This window comes from Alexandromys fortis, unplaced genomic scaffold, assembly GCF_014885135.2.
Source record: "Alexandromys fortis isolate MF-2015 unplaced genomic scaffold, M_Fortis_MF-2015_v1.1 scaffold_47, whole genome shotgun sequence".
In the NCBI taxonomy this organism is placed as follows: domain Eukaryota; kingdom Metazoa; phylum Chordata; class Mammalia; order Rodentia; family Cricetidae; genus Alexandromys; species Alexandromys fortis.
Genome location: NW_026067957.1, coordinates 9,264,207 through 9,284,661, shown reverse-complemented (window position 1 = coordinate 9,284,661; position 20,455 = coordinate 9,264,207). Strand labels below are relative to the sequence as shown.

The window sequence follows — 20,455 nt, the reverse complement described above, 5'->3', positions numbered from 1 at the left end:
TGGCCTGGATCTGAAAAAGCCTGGGATAAAACCGGTCTCGCTGAACATAGCGGACAATGAGGACTACTAAGAACTCAAGAACAATGGCAATGGGTTTTTGATCCTACTGCACGTATTGGCTTTGTGGGAGCCTAAGAAGTTTGGATGCTCACCTTACTAGACCTGGATGGAGGTGGGTGGTCCTTGGACTTCCCACAGGGCAGGGAAACTTGATTGCTCTTTGGGCTAACAAGGGAGGGGGACTTGATTGGGGGAGGGGGAGAGAAATGGGAGGCGGTGGAGGGGAAGAGTCAGAAATCTTTAATAAATTTAAAAAAAAGATATATTTCAGCCGGGCAATGGTGGTGCACGCCTTTAATCCCAGTACTCAGGAGACAGAGGCAGGCAGATCTCTGTGAGTTCCTGGTTTGCAAGAGGACAACTAGGCTATTACACAGAGCAACCCTGTCTCACAAATCAAACAAACTAAAAAGATATATTTCATTTTGTTGAGCTTCAGTTGCATTGTTGATCATTAAGGAAGGTGTATGTTATATATGCTGTGTATGAGTGTAAGCATTAGTTCAAATGTATCATTCCAACATTGTTAAGCCAAATATAGAACTACAGTACATAAAAATATCCCCTCTCCTTGTAAACTACATATTTATACTTAGTAAGGACAATGAAAATAATCAGAAAGCAATGCCCAGGGCAAGGCATTTCCCACACACAGCACATACACACACTCACACTCTCCTTACACTGTCACTAGTCTAGCTGGTTCAGGCAGCATGTTTGAATCAACAGTTAGCCTATTTCTCGGCTATGTTATTAATCAACTGTATACTTTAGAAGAATGTTGGCCTTAAAATCACTAGGCAGAAAATGTCACATTAGCCAAAGACTGTGATCATTCTTTGCCCCATTTCCTCATCTGAAAAGGAGGGAAAGGACACTTCGCTATGCTCACAAACATAAAGTGTTTCTAATCAATAGACTCGGGATGGAGCTGGTCAGATGAGTCCGGTAAGAACACATGCAATATAAAAATTAGAGGCTTCTCACGAACAATATTTCAACCATAAAAATAGAGAATATTAAAAAGAGTATAAACTAACAGAGTACTTGTACTGAGAACTACATAAACTCTAAAATCACAAAATAAAATGTCCTCATAACTAAAAGTATGGGGGATGTGAATTTACTCATTTTGTGGTTATAGATCTTGCCCATTTTTGTCAGTATAAATCGTATGAAATGTTTCAGAAAAAACATTTTACATGTCAGACAAACGGAATAAAATATAGTGAATTAGGAAAAGTTAGAAACTATTTTTAAATATTTTTCTTGTTTTCTACATGTAATTATGTAATATTTTAAATATAAATTTATTCTCAAAGACTTACTATACCTTGATCTCATAATTATCCTACTTAAAAAGATTGGCACTAACAAATAACAAAAGCCTCAGATTATTTGTATATCTAATTACATATTCTGTAGGGTAAAAGAACATGAAATACCATTATGTGGAATATAAAAGTTTTTTTTTCAAACAGGTGTATACATTTTTTAAAAATAACATCTGTAGTGCTGGGTATAGCTCAGTGTGTGAGCACTTGCCTAGCATACACAAGGCTCTTATTTCAATCCCCAACAACATAAAACACAAACAAAATAAAAACTATAATAGCATATAACTGTCTCACAAAATGCCAAGTTCTCCCTCAGATTTTTTTTTTTAGTTGCAGCAATAGGTCCCCCTGGTGGAGACTGAGAATATATGTGTCCCATTTTTCTGTGGTTCCAAATAACAGTTCCAGTGTGAGCACTGATAAGGTGCTATTCTTCTTGGAACAACCGTGTAGTGAAAGTTGGAAGAGAAACGATGCCTGATGAAGACAGAGGGCAGGATAAAGGTTGACGTATCATCTCTACATGTAAATTTGTACTTAATACTCAGAATTGCAGAAATCAAACTACCTTTACCCTAAGAACTCCCCCAAACAAACCTGCAATGAAGCGTTAACACAATCTACAATGCACATGTCTTTTAAAGCTAGATTTACGGATATCTAGCCAAGACTTGTTGTACTTGGTCTATAGTCTTGTCCATATAAGACAAATGATTCTTAAGTGAGACAGAAGTGTCATTGCTCACTGAAAACTTCCACGATAATCACCAAGAGATTGTGTGCATTTTTAGGTTACACTGGGCAATATTCTATCCTAAATATCAGAGCTACGTGTGCCAACTCCTATGGATGATGGGAACAGAAGTTTTGGAAGTGAAATCAGAAACACATGTTCCCATTCATTTCATCAGTTATGGGACGCCCACCCAGAAGTTCAACCGCTTCAAAGCATTGTCAAACTCGGGCTTCATTCTGTACCCTTTTGCAAATCAACATGTGTTGCCAGCTCAGAGCAACAACAGAAATTCTCAGAAGATTAAACTGCTTCTTGTATCCTAAAAGGACCTGGAGAACCCGAACAGCCCTTATCTGTGGAAATAAATGCAAATCCCTTGAACTCAGAGCAGTCAATAGTTGGCAGTCTTCTCCGGGCCATGGTCCTATTGTTGCTCAATATCTGCAGGTGCCTTCTGCTACATCAGCCTGAATCTGGCTTCCCTTAGTCAGAGAGGCAGCCCTGGGGAGTTACTCATACAGCTAATCTGGAGCTTAACCCACCAGAATCCCTGAGTCATATTTAAAGAGAGTAGGTCAAATAATATAAAATCTTAGCATATTTGGAGAGGATGGGACTGAACTACAGCCAACTCTGTAGCTCAGGTTGGCCTGAAATTCACTGAGGCACAATCGATCTCAAACTCATAGCAATCCTGCATTGGCCTGAGTACTGGTATCAGCAGCAAGAACCACCATGTCTGGCTCATGCTTCTGTGGTGTATGAAGTATGTCACTGAGCCATGAGTATGTGACTGGCACTCTACAAACATACTGTAGGTCACATTCTACTCCAAGCTCTATTACCTCGAGGCTCTCATCTTTTCCCTAAATTTGGAGTACTGGAACAAGCTGATGGGAACACTTTGCAGCGGCAGAAAGCAGAGAGGAACCCTCTGAAGGCCAACGGTTTGATCCTGGAGACCTGAAATCTGGCGGTCTCTACTGTCTAACTGTGGTTGTCTGAAGATTCCTTTAACCGACCTCAAATAACGAAAGTTGTATTTGTTCTTCTCATTGTAGTTGGCATTTTATTTTTAATATTCCTAATACATCTGTGAAATTTGCCACTAGCCTATTTTTGAAAAAAAAAGAAAGTATACATTATAAAATGGAAAGTAAGTTTTTAAGAATTTTTGTCTTTTATTTTTAATCTCAATTAGCCATTTAAAAGTGGAGACCTTACTAGATGGTAGGAAGCAAAGGGATCTTGACAACTGAAAAATAAACAAAACCTCTGGACCTTACTAACTACCCAAGTAGCTAAATATACAGATCATCATTTTTAAACTTATTTCAACCAGCTGTTAGTAGTGTATGATTCATAGAAACCCTCAGATTATAATTCCTCCAAATGGAGGACTTGTATAAATACTCAAATTAATCGAAACTTAAAATTCTTACCTCCAGTGCATCAGGGACCTCAGACATCCAAGTTCAGACGCAAACCACTTGAGCCCACAGGCCAGTAATGACTTGGCAGTCCTTTCTCTGCCATCAGAGTCCCACCAGGCTTCCTATTCCCCTGTGACTTTCGCCAGTCCCCACTCTACCAACCCCACCGACATCTCAGTGGTAGAGGGCCTGCCTAGTGTGCACCAGGTGCTGGGTCTGATCCCTAGGATTAAATAATAATAATAATTTACCTCTAAACCCTAGCTATTCTAGGTCTATGTACTTAAAAGGTTCCGAGAGACTTTCTAAGATAATTACAGAAATATAAATAATAACAGAATTGTATACAATTGGGCTCATGGGCCAATAATTTAAACTACATAGTAAGTCTAATTTTAACAGCTTATATTTTCATTTGTCTTTTCAATTCACAAATTATTTTTGACAACACAATTTTAATTTTCTCCAAATGAGATCTAGTTATTTTTCTAGTTTAAAAAAATCCCCCTCCCTTTTATTAACCTTTTGCACAGTGGTGAAGTCAATTAAATTTGAAATCTTAAAATACAAATCTTAAATCTTCCTCCCAACTAATCTTAAAGAAGTTACTTTGTTCTTATATTGTTGAAAATTATTCCACTATCCCTTGGGATTTAGGTTCCGAACAATTATCACCCAGCAAGATTGTTACAGAAGAAATCTCCCATAAAGTGTAGTTGGGCCAGTTACTCAGATTTAATTGAACACTTAATCTTCATAGAAAAGGCAATGGAAATGTAGATCGTGCTTAAACTATGGTTGTATCTACCTCTTGGCAAAGACTGTAAATGCATGAACTTTGAGAATAATCAAAATGCACATTTTATAATGAAAGATTACTTCTCAGTAGGCCAGCCCCAAACCTTTACCCTGCTGTTAAATTTGCAGAGGCTTTCAACAGTAGAAAACGTGCTTTGGAAATATTTTTATCACTCAGCATTTAGTTGATGTACACTGTGTGGTTTTTATTCTAAAGTGCCATCTATCAGAAGTAGGCTTTCATCAGTATCACGAGAACCCATGTGCTACAGCACATGCCTTTCCTTGCTGTCAGGTGTGTACAGACCTTTTGGAAGACCCTGGGGACAGGCAGTCATGGTAATGCCATACAGAGAAAATGGCCGCTTTTTTTAGAGAACACAGTAGTGTGCTGGACAAATGTTACAAGCATATTAAAACCAGAAATGTCGACCTCCAGGGATTCTATTAAGTATCCCTGATTTCTATTCTTATGGAATAAGGAAAATATATTCTAAAATATTGTTAATTTATAAAATGAAGGTAACCTGCTGATCTTCAATTCTGTAAAATGTCATCCTCATAAAATTCACTGCACAGTGAGAACTGTTTACGTAGTCTCACTATAAAATTTGTAATTTCTTAAGTTCTAATAAAAAGGTAACAGACTTTATATACAATTACATAATAACTAATTACACTTTATACTTTGAGTGTTTGTCACTGGGGCAACTTTCACACATAGCTCAGATAAAATAAAGCCCAGGCTTTACTTATTTGAACTATGCTAGCAGGCTGAAAGTATCTCAACTGTCACAAATTGTATTGACTTTCTTCTTTGTTAAAAGAAGAAAGCCACTGAACCTAAAAACGCAACGCTCTTCTTAGGAAAGCTCATATAACGAGAACTGGATTGCTGGAGATGTGCTGGGGTACCATTTCCCATAATCCTTTGTTTGCCCCTACCTTCAAGAAGGCAGAATGCCCCATTAATACCTGGAGAGTCTATCTCCACGATTTCTCGATACATCATGGAAAAACAAAACCCACAGTGTTTTCTAGGGCTAGTGTTTTCTCTTTTCCTTATTGATTTACCACAATAAAATCCAAAATTTTCATTTTTCACTTTGCCAAGAAGTTAAATGGTTACAACTCTATTCAAGCTCAACTTGTCATTACAAAATCAGATTTCTAAAACATTGTAGAAAGAAAAGATGGGCCTATATACACAATCCATAGTCCTCTGAACTGAAGGACAGCAGACTTAGGAAGAAATCCGACATTATATATATATACACACACATACATACATATATATATATTCCTGTACTGAAGTGAGAAATGTCAAGCTTAATGAAACCTCAGAGCATGGACAAATGTTCTATTCTATTATCATGTATATTTTCTGATTTATTCTCAAATACAAGTGAAAGTGTAAAGACTAAAGATTTAAAAATATATTCTAAGTGTTAACAGATACCAGAAATCTAAAATAGAAAGTTTACCAAACTTAACATACTAATAAAATAAGAATTTTATTAATAAGTGTCTAAAAAACATGTGCATCAAAATAAAAATAGCTAATGCTAAATTTAGAAGCCTCCAAATAATATACACTACATTGATATTTTTAAGCTTTATATAGAGCTGCATTATCAATTTGAAGTTAAAACTGTCGATGCGAACAACATTGATCATACAGAGAAACTCAGCCGCAGTGAAATAAATACAAAGGGTGCTTAGCTTTGGTCCTTGTGGAGAAAGGACTAAATTGGTTTGTTTTTTTTTTTTTTTTTTTTTTAAACAGGACTTTAGTCACATAAAGGGAATACAGATGACAACTGCAACATTTTGGTGTTGATTCTCGCAATCCTTTATATGTCACCGGTCATAATAGCAATGAATTCCTCTTGATTTACTGTGGCAAAAAAGACAATATAATGGTCAGAGACACAGAAACTTTCTTTCCCCAAGGAACCATCACTTCATAATGTATTAAACTTTTCAACATACAAAAATCTTACAAGTCCAAACATAAATTCTAAATAAGTGAGCATCTTATCACATTAAGTAGGGACAACAGATGATATGTTACCATAAAAGTCAGTCACGTACATATCGTTTGTGCAGAAACAGTTTAAAAAGTGACAGTTCTAATGTAAGTAGTTTAACAACCATCTTTATAATCTTTACTAACACATTTAGGAAGGCTTCCTTCATAAGTCAATCTGCCTATACCACACATGTGAACTAACAGAATTCTAAAGAAAGAAAATATTTTCAAACTAGAAAAAAATGGCAAATTGTTGATTTTAAAGCTTATTTTGAAGAAAGAAATGACTGAAACCAAGTCATGTAACCTTAAAAGCATTAATAGAAATAACTTGATAAAATACAGATTATTATATAGCAACTATAAAACAAGAATACAGGAAATAGTCACGTATGATAATTATCTGGCACTTTACTAAAATTATAAATAAAATTTAGTAAGAAACTTAAATGTTTTAAGTATATTTATGCCAGCAACCTGTAATAAACAGGACTGAGCAATCTTAAATATGAATCTAAAGTAGGTGTATGTGAGTACACACCCTCACATACAGGAATGTTCACAAAAGAAAGTTTCCTATATACAGCAAGTGAGTATATGCACGTCAAGACTTAATAAGTCCTTTAAGGCATAAGTTATGGGTGGCAATTTTTATTATGGCACAAAACCACCACACTGAAAATAAAGACCTGGCTTCTAGCCACGGCTCTGTACAAAACAGTTCTGTATGTCATCTCCTTTGTCTAAAAAGTAAACTCAATGAGGATGTTTTTAGACTGTTTCTCTTTAAATCCTAGACAGTGATTTACTCAATCAAACATTTTCAGGTGTCTAATAAATGCAACACCACACATAGTACTGTATAATGCATCAAAACATATACAGGGTTCCTATCCTGAATCGAACAGAAGAAGTGAATAGATGTCACTATAAAATCCTTGCTAATTCAAAGACACAATGGTATCATAAATTTGAAAGATTTTATTCTTAGTCATTGTTCAAACAGTAGAGTCATGTTCTTCATATGTGGATAAAGAAAGTGACCTAGAAAATGTTGAGTTAAAGCATATATATCAGAAATTAGTACATTAATTCCAGAGATAGTTCAATAATTATGTTAGGTCTGAAACAGAGAACAAATGCTTGAAACACAAAATAACTTATTATAAAATATGGATCAGACCGTACTGGAAAATACCACTGTGGAAGAAATCATTAATGAGAAAATTTTAGATATCAGCAAATCACAGATCAGACAGTACATTAGAAATACAGCATTTAGAAGGAAATAGGGAAACGCCAAGGTAGGGAAATACCATTGCAAGCACAGAAAGGGAGCAAATACCTACAAAAATAAACTATGAATTAAAGATGAATGAGATGTTCAGAAGAGGCAGACATCCATGAACTCCTGTTCAGTCCTAAACACTTACAAGGCATTCTGGGATCTGAGAAACTGGAGTAGTGACTTCTGTGGCTAAAGAACACATCTGAAGAGCTTGTGAGAAGAAGACCCGTTCTCCCCCAACTAAGAATTCAAATAGGCAAGAACCCTAAACCAGGGGTCTTATCTAAAACTCTTAACTGAAGCCATCTACACACACCGAGGCTGCCAGACCAACACAAAAAGTGTTATCTTCTCGAGAAAACAATAAAAGTAGCCCCAAAATGATCTGATTATAAATCATATATAAAAGAATTATGATTAAAATACCCAATTTCTAAGAAGTAATTGCTTTACTCAATTTTCACTTTTCTTAAAATATAAAATTTCAATAATCAAATTTCAAATTAAGCTTCAAATAGAAGTTCCAAAATCACAAATAGTTGTTTTATATTATTTACATATACTTTAAAGTATAAAAGCATTTTGAAAATATTTAAATCTTTTTATGACTTAATGTCTAAAAACATAGGTTCAAAAAAGTAAAAAACAGAAAGTAACTAAGGGGACCAATCTTAGATACTTGACTACCAGAGAGGCTTCAGATGGTAAATGACTTCTTGTAGCACAATCTTTCTCAAGATTAACATTAGCTCAAAAATAAAAAACCTGAGTGGTCAAGAACACAGCTCCGCCTGACGATTCAGAACCAGGGAAAAGGCTGAATGGAAAGGAATGAAAGTCTCAGCAATCCTACAGAAATGGGAGACTCCTCACAGGTCAGCTAGGCTGCAGCACGCAGCCCAGGAACAGAGACAAGACAGTTTGAGAAATGACTCCCAAACACACATACACAGACGTGTGTGTGTGTGTGTGTGTGTGTGTGTGTGTGTGTGAATATGTGGTGGATGTATAGATAACTGTGTGTATAAACATGTATATATACACACATATTCATACACACACACAGGATCTGTGACTCAAGTTATGTGAGTTAAATTCCTCCCCATGCTGTTCTTGATCATGCTGTTTCATCACAGCAAGAGTGACCCTAAGAGAGAAACTGGTAACAGGAGAGTGGGTTTTACTGTGAGAGACCCGAAAGCATTGTTTTGGCAAGGACTGTGGAAGGGCTTTGGAACTCTGGGTTAGAAAAGCCAATGAGTGTTCAAAGCTTAGTGAGCTGTTCTGCGGGAGAGTGGAAGATAAGCAGGTGATGGAGGTCTGGCTTGTGAACGTCCAGAAGGAAGTTTGAGAATCAAAGACTCTGTTGAGGTTGTTGAATATTCTGAGTTAAGCATATGTGGTTCTGGTTAGATGCGGCTGAAGAATGAGCTATGGTTAACAAAATACCAAAACCACTAAGGTGAAACCACTAAAACCGCTTTAGCAAAACCTTCGCTCTGCTGGGATAATGGACACTGGCCAGCTTGGTGGAGATTAAGAAGCGAGCAGCATCCTGGAGTGAGGTCTTCTACAAAGTGTTTCCTCAGCACACAGAAGCTGTGGTTCAGAGGTGTCAAGGTTGTACCTTGTGCTGGCAGGCCAACTTTGTCTGATGTAAGATCCCCCAGGTGGCACAGATTTTGAAGGCATGAAAGGACACGGAGAGCAGCTGACAATTGGCACTGTGTGGCAGGGCTGGAGCCCTGAAGACAGAGGCCATTGGTGAAGTGCAGCTCAATTGCAGCAAAAGACCCCAAAAGTCTGAAGACACAAGTATCAGGACATGAAAACAAAGAGCAGCAGCAGCCTTGAGTGGCGCTGGCTTGAGTTCAGGAGATAATCTGTGGGCTGCAGATGTGACCCAGAGACATTGACCAGGCCTTTGGAGGAACCCAGATGACTCTAAGTGGACGGATCCCAACATTAGATACTGGGTTATTTACAGAGCTGGGAGTTTGGTTTTCCTTTTCAGAATGTGACTGTTCCTGGTTCTTCCCTTTGGAAAGCAATCCTCCATGCCCTCTGTATCAGCTCCTGCTTCCAGGTTCCTTTCTACTTTGAGTTCCTGCCGTGGCTTCCCTCAATGGACTATGATTCAAGATATGTAGTTCAAATAAACCCTTTCCTCCTCAAGTTGCTTTTGGCCATGGTGTTTCATCACAGCCACAGTAACCCTAAGACACCAACCATCATTATCATCATTATTTAAAAAGGAGTCTACTATGGCTTCTTAAATGTTGCATTTATCTTTACTAAAGTACATACTGCATTTTGTTTTATATTATTTATACTTATATTGACAGACTGGGGTACTATTCCTTCTATATTATCAGATATGCCTATAGGCCTATGTCTATTTTGTACTATACATTATTTATCTTTATATCCACATTCACTGTCTTTATTACTTAAACCCCATAAAGTTAAGAAAAATTGTTATTGTTAAAAACTGGATAGCATTAAACATTTATAAGACCAAATGAGTTAGTAAAGGTCACAAAAAGGCAGCAAAGTATTTTTATCTTCAGCAGTTTAAAATGAAAAAATATAAAACTTGGTTTATAGCCAAGGGGATCCATATTAAATAAAGTATCAAACCAGTTTGCTCCTCTAGACGCTATGAGCCTCACTGGAACCCTCACCAACCACAGGTACCCTTTCAGAGACTTCTGAGAGAAAGATGGTGTTCAAATGGACTTGGTTGGGAAAATGTGTAACACTTCAACAGACAGGCAATCAGCCCTAAGATGAAGAAGCATGAGCAAATGCAAACACAAACTGTCTTCAGGACACAGTGTTCTATAAAGTTGACGCAGGAAAGAAGAATGCAACGCAACAAATCAGGTACTAAGTATAGAACTGGCGTAGGAGGATTTGTACTTTACTCTGCAGGTAGTAATGACTCTCCAGGGTCTGAACAAAGAAATGACATCATTGTAGCCTACAGTTTAGAAAAAAAAATATTATCAATACAATGAAGAGTGGCAATTGGAAGGCTTTAAGAGACATGGCATCTCACAGGCAGTTAGGGAAAGAATACTGTAATATTTTAAATAGAAAGCAGGGCCTGAATCAGAGCAGCAGAGGACAATAAGAAACATAAATAAGTAAAAGTGGTTGAAAGAAAAATCAATTAATTTAGTAATAGCTCAGAAGTGCAAGCTGGTATAGAGAGAAAGCATTAAAATCTAAAATTTTGGTAAGTAGCTAAATTTTGGGGCTATTTTGTCTTCAGAGAAGTACGTATATTTCATATTATAAATTACATAGTGTTTTAAAGATCTGCTTCAGTACAAATAGAAGTTCACAGAGTTTGGCACCCAACTGGACTCCCATCTATTCTGGTGGCTGAGGCAAAAGGATCCTAAGTCCAAGACTAAACCTGAAATAAGCTCAAGGCAACACGCGGCTAATCTTCAAAAATAAAAGCAAAAGAAAAGGTGGAGGGAGAGAAAATTTGCTTGGAGTCTTGAAAAATCAACAGATTTTAGAAAACAAGGAGGCCAGCACTTACTTTCCCCATCACCGTCTTTATCAAATTCTTCTATCATAGCCCGAAGTTCTTCATCACTCATATTTTCGCCCAGTTCTCTGGCAACACGTCGCAAATTCCTCAGGCTTATTTTACCTGAATCGTCATCATCAAATAGTTTAAATGCTTTCAGTATCTCTTCATGTGGGTCTCTTTCCAATATCCAGTCTGTCACTAGAATTAAAAGAAACGTTTTTAACAAAGCTGTTCTGCTACAAGGAAAGGCATTTATTATTTTCATTACACCATCAAAAGTAATTTGGTCCTATTGGAATCTATAGATTCATTTGAAAATTTCAAATGCCTGTAGCCAGAAAGTACCAGAATATTTAATGAGCCCAAAGTGAAAAATACAATTTAAGTCTTCTACAAGTTGTTGTCTATTGCTATTTCATCTGCATTTGGCTGAGTAAGCACCTAGTCAAGCTAATGGTATATCAACTACACGTAAATCCAAAATTATCTTTTCGCCATTAATTTTATCCAAAAAAAGGTTTCCAAGAAACTAATTGAAGTATATTACTATAAGTATGCAAATCAAAGCTCATAAATATTCATAAAAAGAATTGGCATACCTACAGCCATAACACCAAAATAAAATACCACACTTAACTCTATGGCACACACTCAACTTATTTTGAATTCAGTCCCAACAAGAAAGCAGGACAAGAAAAAAGTGTTATGAAATTTCTTCATTGATTAAGTAACATACATGACAGGTAAACCAGAAAGGCAGACTGCTGAAATCCTAATGCACTTAAAGAACAACAGATGGGAAGCCAAGATGTGCAGTCCTATCCCACCGACACTCTACTGGTACTTCAGAGATGTGTCTATATATCCACCTGCCAATTCTCTACCAGAGAATGCAGATTTCTTCGGACTTGTAACTGCCACTAATTCTCAGTAACTAAAGCATTACCCGACATAACGTGTTTTACAGTGACATTCCTCCACACCTTCACCTTCTACTTCTGTTCTACAAGTACTATTTCTTTGCAAGAAACCTTTTTCAATGGAAACAAACCAAGCACTGTGGCTCACACCTACAATCCAGTAGGAGGATTTAAAATAATTAACACCCACAAAGTGAAGGTATCAACTATTTAACAAAACTCCAAATTCTGTCCATTCAACCACTTTTTTTGATTTTTATATTGTAGTACTGGACTTTATTGACATAAAGCACACTAAAACCAACTACAAAGATAGATGATTTAATTACACTGTTGTTATTAGACCTTATAAAAATCAGGTAAGGTAACAGCTAATTCTGAAGGACTACATTAAATCAAAAACCATGAAAGACACTGTTAGAAAGTTCCTATCCAAACATACAATATTTATTTCAAACTCACAAATATCAGACCTTCAAGTTCTTCGCCAGCCACCTATCGGCTTTGTTGCCCCGGACCTCCACTGACTGAAGGGTAACTACATCATTTACTCATTCTGAAATAATGGTAATGCTTTCGATCCCATTGAGGGTCACTTATACTACAGTTCTAAGGACACCATCTTGTTTCACTCTCCAACAGAGCCCTCTTTCTTTTCATCCTAGCAATCCTGACCATAAAGTCAACCTTCTGTCTTCTCCAGACTCTTGTTGGCTCATTGCCAATCTTCTCATCAGCTACTTTTGGAAAACATGGTATCCCAGTCCTTAAGTTCTGCTGACTAAAGTAAACTTTAGTACATTACCTAAGACATCAATATGACCTGAGTCTGCCTTCCCAGCGCTCTGACCTTCTCTAGCAGAGGAGACTCCATGAGATCAAACGTCTCAAACATGCTGACCATCTAGTACCATTGCTTTCTGTGCCTGGACTGCAGTTCCTCTACTCCTACAATCTTCCTGGGAATCTAAGATTCCTGAAGATTTAAATTAAAAGTCCCCTTTGAAAAGATTTAACTTCTCTAGTTGAATCCTTGAGAGATATTTCCAGTAAAGGGCCAGATAAAAACATTTGAGGTTTTCAGGGAACTTAAGCCCACAGTCTAAACTACTCACTCAAGTATGGCAGCAGAAAAGCAGCCTGAACAAATGGGTGGTAGAGCAGAGTATGCAGTCAAATTCAGTCCAGGGCTACAGTCTGACAACTTTGGTCCTCGCTACCAATCTCCCTCTATCACATAGAATCAGAGTCCACACACAAATCCTAAGGTACTAAAAACAATTTCTTGGTAATTTTAACTAATTCCCATTTTTTCCACCAAATGCAAAAATTTCTATGTTGGATAAATAATCAAAATGAAAACAATATAATATTGTATTTTAGATAGAATTTAAAATGTAAGTAGTACAAGCCAGGAACAGAAGAAGTATAAAAACATCTCACTTCTAATCTTACCTTAAAGGCAGCAATTCCTGAAACACCTGCTACTCATTACCCAAATGATGCTAACTACCCTTGCACTGAATGGACTTTTTTTCTTATAATGGAGAAAGCTCAGGAAGTGCCAAGCTCATCTGGAATTCTATGGGACAGTGTCCTTAGGCTACAACAAATGGTCCACAAAGATAAGATCTAGGTAATATGGAACTCTGTTCTTAAATACTAAAATATAAAAATTATAATTCTTAAAATTATATGTATGCAAAAGATGTTTTTACAAAGCTATGAATAATAATGCTTTAAGTAGCCTTCAACAATACAAAACAGAAATAAGACAACAAGAATACAGAACAGAATATGTCCCAACAATACAAATATATTTCCAACTTCTGAATTCAGAACAAAAGACTCATTCCCTGACCCTTTCTTTTTCTTGAAGACAGGGTCTCATTATGTAGCCCTGGCTGGCCTGGGACTCCATATGCAGACCAGGCTAACCACAAACTCAGAGCATGGGCTACCTCTGCCTCCTGAGTACTGGGATTATTCTTAATCATAGTAACAGCATTTGATAGCTCTTCCAATATACAGTAGTGTTTAATATTTCCCATGTTAATAAACTACATAACCCTTATATATTATTACATTATCCTCATTTTATAGAAGAATATGACACACAGACAAGTAAACTAATCAAGTTCACTGACACTTGGTAGTCAGAACCAAGATGGGGAATGCAGGGAGGGAATCGGGCTCCCAAGCAGCCTATGCTCAGCATGTGCCTTGATTATAGCTTTGTCACAGCCGCATCATCCCCACCATGTCCTGACTCCTGGGTCCTGGGATCCACCTTAGCAGACCACCCATATTGTTAGAGGAAAGGTGGTTCTTGCTCTCCGCTCAAGGGGGGAATAAATCTGCCTCTCTAAACAGTCAACGCTGCCTCCTAAGTTGAGGATCTTCTGTGTTAGGAAGAATGCTGCTTCCTCTTATATTTGTCATTTTACTTCTGCCTCCTGTGCTTTCAGTATGAGCTTTTTAATGAGAGCGAGATAAATCTTTGTTTTCTGTCTTCTTGTTACCATTTCTTTTTCTTGCCCCTATTACTTCTCTTTTAAGACTTAAATAATTGCATCAGTTTTCAATTTTTAAATATATACAAATGACTGCATGGCATGCTTAGCTCATGATCTTTAAATTTTATCTTTGCTTTATAACAGCAGCTTACTAAAACTGAACCTAAATATTTATTCAATCTATTTATAACATTGTAGGTAATAACTTTAAGCTACAATAGCCAATTTCCTGCCTTCCAGAATCCTCTACTGAAGTAAGGGGGGAGGGGTTGTTTTTGTTTTGGTCAGAATCCTCTACTAAAAAAGCTTTATCTGTATATATCATGAGTGACTCATTAAAATCAAATCGCCAAAATTGATGCCTCACAACACCCTGTCTGTGGCCTCGGCTTAGCAACAGATGACAGGCATCACTAAGGTTGTTAAGAATGCAGAGCCTCATAAACTGTGCACCTAAGGAGATGTAGTCATCCTCTCCCACAAGACACCGAGTCCTACTACTTCTGTCGTCTCCCACTTTGCCAACAGAAACTGCACAGGGCAGCAATCTTCAGAAGATTTCCTCAGGATCAGCATGCTACTTTTTCTTTTACAGACAAGAAGTCATTTTTGGTCACACTTTAGTGACATAATATTAATAAACCAGAAAAGTAACACAATAATTCCTTGTTAAAAATCATCAAAAGTTAAAACTAATTTTCACAGTATAAGTCAAAGTATTTTTCTTTGAAAACCAACATAAATTTCATAGTTTCCCAACAACTACCGGTTATGAAGACTACTTTAGTACACACCAACTTCATTAAAATCTTGGAAGGTGATTTTGCCTGTGGCTTCTCTGTCATAATCTTTAAGAATCTTCAGCACATCAGCTTTTTTCACATCAAAACCCAAGGCTCTCATTGCCACCTTTTGGATTAGAAGGGAAAAACAAATTATAAAGCACTCCTTGTAAAACAATCAATCACTGATTTCTAAGAAAGTTTTACATCTTAAAAGATGACAATACTAAAGCACAATGATTTTGCATTTTTTATAAATAAAATAAAATGATACTGTACTGGTTTTTCATTTTGAAATTAAATAGAAGTTTTTATTGACATTTTCCTTTTTTATATACCCAACTAATTTTTTAAAAGTTTACACAAAATACATAAAATAGTGCACTAAATACAGAGATAACAATTCTTCTGTCACTGAAGGATTAAAAAAACGTATCATAAATATTAAAAGGGTAACCAAGAGAATAAAAGCACCCTGTTTTAGTGGCACATGTCTTTAATCAAGTTCTTGGGAGGCAAAGGTAGAAGGATCTCTGTGAGCTGGAGGCCAGTCTGTTCTATAAAGCAAGCTCCAGGACATCCAGAGCTGCTACACAGAGCAACCCTGTCCCAATAAATAAATAAATAAATAAAAGCAGTAAAACACATAAAATTGCATGAACTTCATAATCTTACCATTCAGGAGACAAGAAAGAGTGTTGTAAGCTGAAATTAGTATGGAATACAAAAAGAAAATTGGTGCAGGAGAACTGTCTGTATTCTGTCAATCATATTTTAAATAAATGCTGATTGGCCAGGCAAGAAGTATAGGCAGGTCAACCAGACAGGAAGCAGAGGTGGGGCAATGAGAACAGAATTCTAGGAAGGAGGAAGCCCATTCCTCCCATTCCTGCCCAGACCATCGAAAGGTAAGATGTAACCTGCCCAGCTGAGAAAGGTACTGAGCCATGTGGCTAACATAGATAAGAATAATGGGTTAATATAACTCATAAGAGTTAGCAAGAAGCCTGAGCTAATGGGCCAATCAGTTTATAATCTTAGGGAGTTTTCTGTGTGATTTTCTTTGGGGCTTGCTGGCTGTGGGGAACCAGGCAAGACAGAAACCCCAACAAGCAGGCCACCTCATGTTACAGAAAATCCTTTCTCAAAACCCAACAAACAGCATTTCCATTGGAGCGACCATGATTAGCCACCAGATTCTTTTCAGAGTAATTTAAACTGAAGCCATTTTGCTGTTAGTACCAGGAAAGAAGAGATGTGTCACTAGATAGTGAAATCTTAAGAGAGTCAAATCACTCCTTAATGAACAGGGCAGAGTTGGTGGAAAGGATGTGGGACTACAATAGATGCTGAGCCAAAACTAGGAAGGACAGAAAAGACAGGGCTGCTTACCTTCTCAAGATGGGAAGAGTTTGGGTAGAAGCAAGTGAGAAAAGTGATGAGAAAAATATATATATGTATATAGCATTTAATAGAAAATCCAGGTAGAGGGATCTTTCCTTAGTGTGCAGGGAGCAGCCAGTCAAGGTTTATGAGCAATGAACACGGCCAAAGACTTGAAGAAAGACATAAACTTAACTTAAGGTTGTGAAAAGGCAAACCAGAAGTGAAGAAGCTCCAGCTATGAAATAAAATCCCAAAGCATGGGAGTCAAAGACAACAAACAGCTAAGACACTGGACAGGCATAACTCATGCTATGTGGCTGGAGAATGGCGGCAGCAACAACAGAGTGTGATGGGGAACAAGCTAAAGGAGGAACTCAAGGCAGAGGCTAAAGGGCCAGGCCTAGCATTACTTTTAGATATTCTATCCTCTCACTATATAGTTCCTACCCCTACTTGGATTGCCATTAAAACTCCTAAATAAACATTTAAGGCTACTTAACGATTTCAAAATGTTCTCTTTCTTACTAAGTGGAATGTAAAATATGTAAGACTCTCATCAATTTCCCCTACTATCTATACTAGTAATTTTAAGCCTTAAATTTGACATGGCCCTCAACATTAGGCACTAGACAATTTACATCCTTTGTAGCAAAGAAAAGCACACTAAGAGTGTGTTAGGATTATCTTAAAAATTAAAAAAAGATAGAGCTGGGTGGAGATGATGCACACCTTTAATTCCAGCACTTGGGAGGAAGAGGCAAGGAAATCTCTGTGAGTTCAAGGTCAGCCTGGTCTACAAAGTAAGTTCCAGGACAACCAAGGCTATTACAAAAATAAAGCCTGCATCAAAAAAATAAAAATAAAAGCTGGAAAGACAACATCTTCTGATGTGAGATGTGTGTGTGTGTGTGTGTGTGTATATATATGTTGTTTTATTGGCTGATGCATAAAGCTGATTTCCAAAGTGGCTGTACAGGCTTGTACTCCCACCAGCAATGGAGGAGTGTTTCCCTAACTCCATATCCTCTCCAACATAAGTTGTCATCAGTATTTTTGATCTTAGCCATTCTGACAGGTATGAAATGGTATCTCAGAGTCACTTTGCTTTGCATTTCCCTGATGATTAAGGATGTTGAACAATTCCTTTAGTGTCTTTCAGCCATTTGTGTTTCTTCTGTTGAAAATTCTGTTTAGCTCTCCACCCCACTTTTTAATTGAATTACTTGGTATTTTTTTTGTCTAGTTTCTTGCATTCTTATATATTTTAGAGATCAGAGGCGACATTCTCTTAATCTCAAAATTGTCTATGCTGCGCCAAAGAGATAGCTCAATGGTTAAGAGGGCTTGGCCCTGCAGCCATGAGAGGCAGAGATGGAATCCCCACCACCCACATAAAGGACAGGCAGGGCTGCAAGTGCACTGAAGGGTGGATACAGGTCTGGTTCCCAGAGTTCACTCTAGCCAACCTAGGCGAAGTGATGAGCTTCCAGTTCAGTGAGGTTCCCTGTCTCCAGGCAAGAAGATGAACAGTGATGAAAGATACACAAAGCACAGGTCTGCCCTCCACACACGACACAATGTGGTGTGCATGCCTGCACAGGACACCTACATGGTTTTAAATCTGAGCGCTATCGTCCTCCAAAGGAAACCAAAAAAGGGAAGAGTATGCTAAGATCTGTCCCTTCTTTTCCCACACCGCACCTGGGTGAATGAAAAGCCATCCTTTCCACCAGGATGTCCCTTCACACTTAAATACAAGCTTCTAAAAGCCACATTAGGGTTCTTACTCAGTTTTAGTGCAGCACCTGTAGGTGGGTGCTGAAAACAGCCTCACAGCTCTAAAACAAGCTTTTAAAATAGACTTTAAAGCAACAGCCAACAAAGAGATTCGTTTAAACAAAAGCCATGTGTTATCAAGTACACTGTTACCTTTAATTCGTGATAATCTATCGCGTGGTCTTTGTCGGTATCAAAGAGCTCAAAGGCATCTTTAATTTCTTGCTTCTGTTCTTCAGAGAGCTCTCTTCGCTTTTTCCTCTTTGTTTTGTCTACTACAAGATCACTTCTATGACACAGAAAAATGTGTTTAGTCCACTTCATCTCACCTCACTTAGGACAAAGAATGGCTTTCTAAATTTCAGCAAAATAGAGTAGTCTGGAGAATAAACTGTCCCTAAATCAGCGTCCTGAAGTGTACATGTATAAACCAGCATCCAAAACACTATAGTTATTATTCATGTCACCTACCAAGACCATGAAAACAGAACAGCCCATAGGAAAGTAAACTTCATAAATGACAGCTGTGCTGTATTTGGTTTACCTTGGACAGCTTCTAATTCAGTTCTCACAATTACTAGGTAAGGCACTTTAGTGATGTAAGTTCAAAATGCTTTTAGATTATACGTTTCTAACAGTGCTTTGTGTTTTTATTCCATTGATATTAACCAGCCAAAACATAAAAGCACATGAACATACAAATACTAGACGGGCATACGAACAGCAGCTAATGTTCGTGCCTTAGTCTATGTGATGTTTAAAACAGCTGTAACTCTCACTTAACAGATAAAACGATAGGTTAAACGTCTTCATTTAAAAACTCTGTAGAAGCGTAAAAGATCATCTAAAAAGGGTATTTCGAGCCGAAAGCGTCTGCCTTAAAGGCTGCCAATGCAAAAGCAGGCCAAATGTTTAAATGAGGGCACTACACGTGTATCCGCACGTTTTGAAAAGATGGAAGCTTTATAGCCAGAAACCTAGCAGAGTGAATGTGCGAGCGGCTAACTTCTAAGGGACAGAGGGGATGAAGGTGGCGGCCCTGGGTGCCCGCCACACCCCGCCCGGGCCACCAGCGTCGCCCTGCGCGGCAGTGCCCAGCCCGCGAGTGTACATGGACAGGGTGATGAGCCAATGGGGAAGGTGGTGTCCGGACGTGACGGGAGGGAGCGAGGACACCAGACCCACCCGGGTGGGCGAGCGCAGCGCTCGGACCGGGATGAACCGGGCCGGGCCTCAACTGCCCCAGGAAGGCGGCAGCCAGGCCCGGGCCCCGCTCACGAAGGACGGAAACCTCGCGAGACTTCGCTCCCGGCGCGGCGGTGCGAAGGGCCCCAGGGCAGGGCGGCCGGGAGGCGGGGACCGCGGGGTGCTCGGCGCTCCGGTGCCGCTCGGCCCGGCCTCCCTTCCACGCCCCGTGGCCCTGCGCGGAGTGCAGGCACGGCTTCCTCGGTACCGACCTCAGAGCTAAACTCATTTTCTCTTCCGACCGAGATGTTCCGCCCAGGGCCTTTTCCGGGAGACCCGCTCAACAGCCGCCAACCTCCACGGCCGCGCGGACCACCCACCAAACAGAAGCTTCTGGCCGCGATTGGCTGGAAATTGCCAACAGTCGGCCCATTAGGGCGGAAGCCTCTCTGTCCTCTGTTTTCATTGGTCATCTCAATTGTCAATCAAGTACCCCTTCGGCCCGCTGCCTCTCTGGCCCCTTGGATTGGCCGGGTGCTGTTGGGAGCCCCTTGCCCACGTCAGTCACCACGCTGAGTTCCGCGGTAAAGGCCAGGCCCCACGCGTGTCACCGTGTGCTAGAGCCGAGCAAGCGGACAGTCTCGAGGAACAGCACA

General features: G+C 38.6%; 1 protein-coding gene across 1 annotated transcript; it reads right to left on the bottom strand.

The window, feature by feature from the left end:
* Window positions 1–5,853: 5,853 nt before the first annotated feature.
* Window positions 5,854–20,220, bottom strand: Cetn3 (centrin 3). The gene is made up of 5 exons (XM_050152481.1): window positions 20,072–20,220; window positions 18,768–18,903; window positions 15,465–15,579; window positions 11,241–11,432; window positions 5,854–6,261 (listed from the first exon to the last, which is right to left on the bottom strand). Exons 1-5 carry the CDS (start codon window positions 20,086–20,088, stop codon window positions 6,218–6,220), a joined length of 504 nt encoding a protein of 167 aa, XP_050008438.1. The 5' UTR covers window positions 20,089–20,220; the 3' UTR covers window positions 5,854–6,217.
* Window positions 20,221–20,455: the final 235 nt, after the last annotated feature.

Excerpts from the sequence above, each read along its gene's own strand:
- Cetn3 (XM_050152481.1), bottom strand. Across the intron at positions 15,580-18,767 it reads TAGATTATCACGAATTAAAG|GTGGCAATGAGAGCCTTGGG; the intron begins GTAACAGTGTAC and ends CTAATCCAAAAG. Across the intron at positions 11,433-15,464 it reads CCAAGATTTTAATGAAGTTG|TGACAGACTGGATATTGGAA; the intron begins GTGTGTACTAAA and ends TTTTAATTCTAG.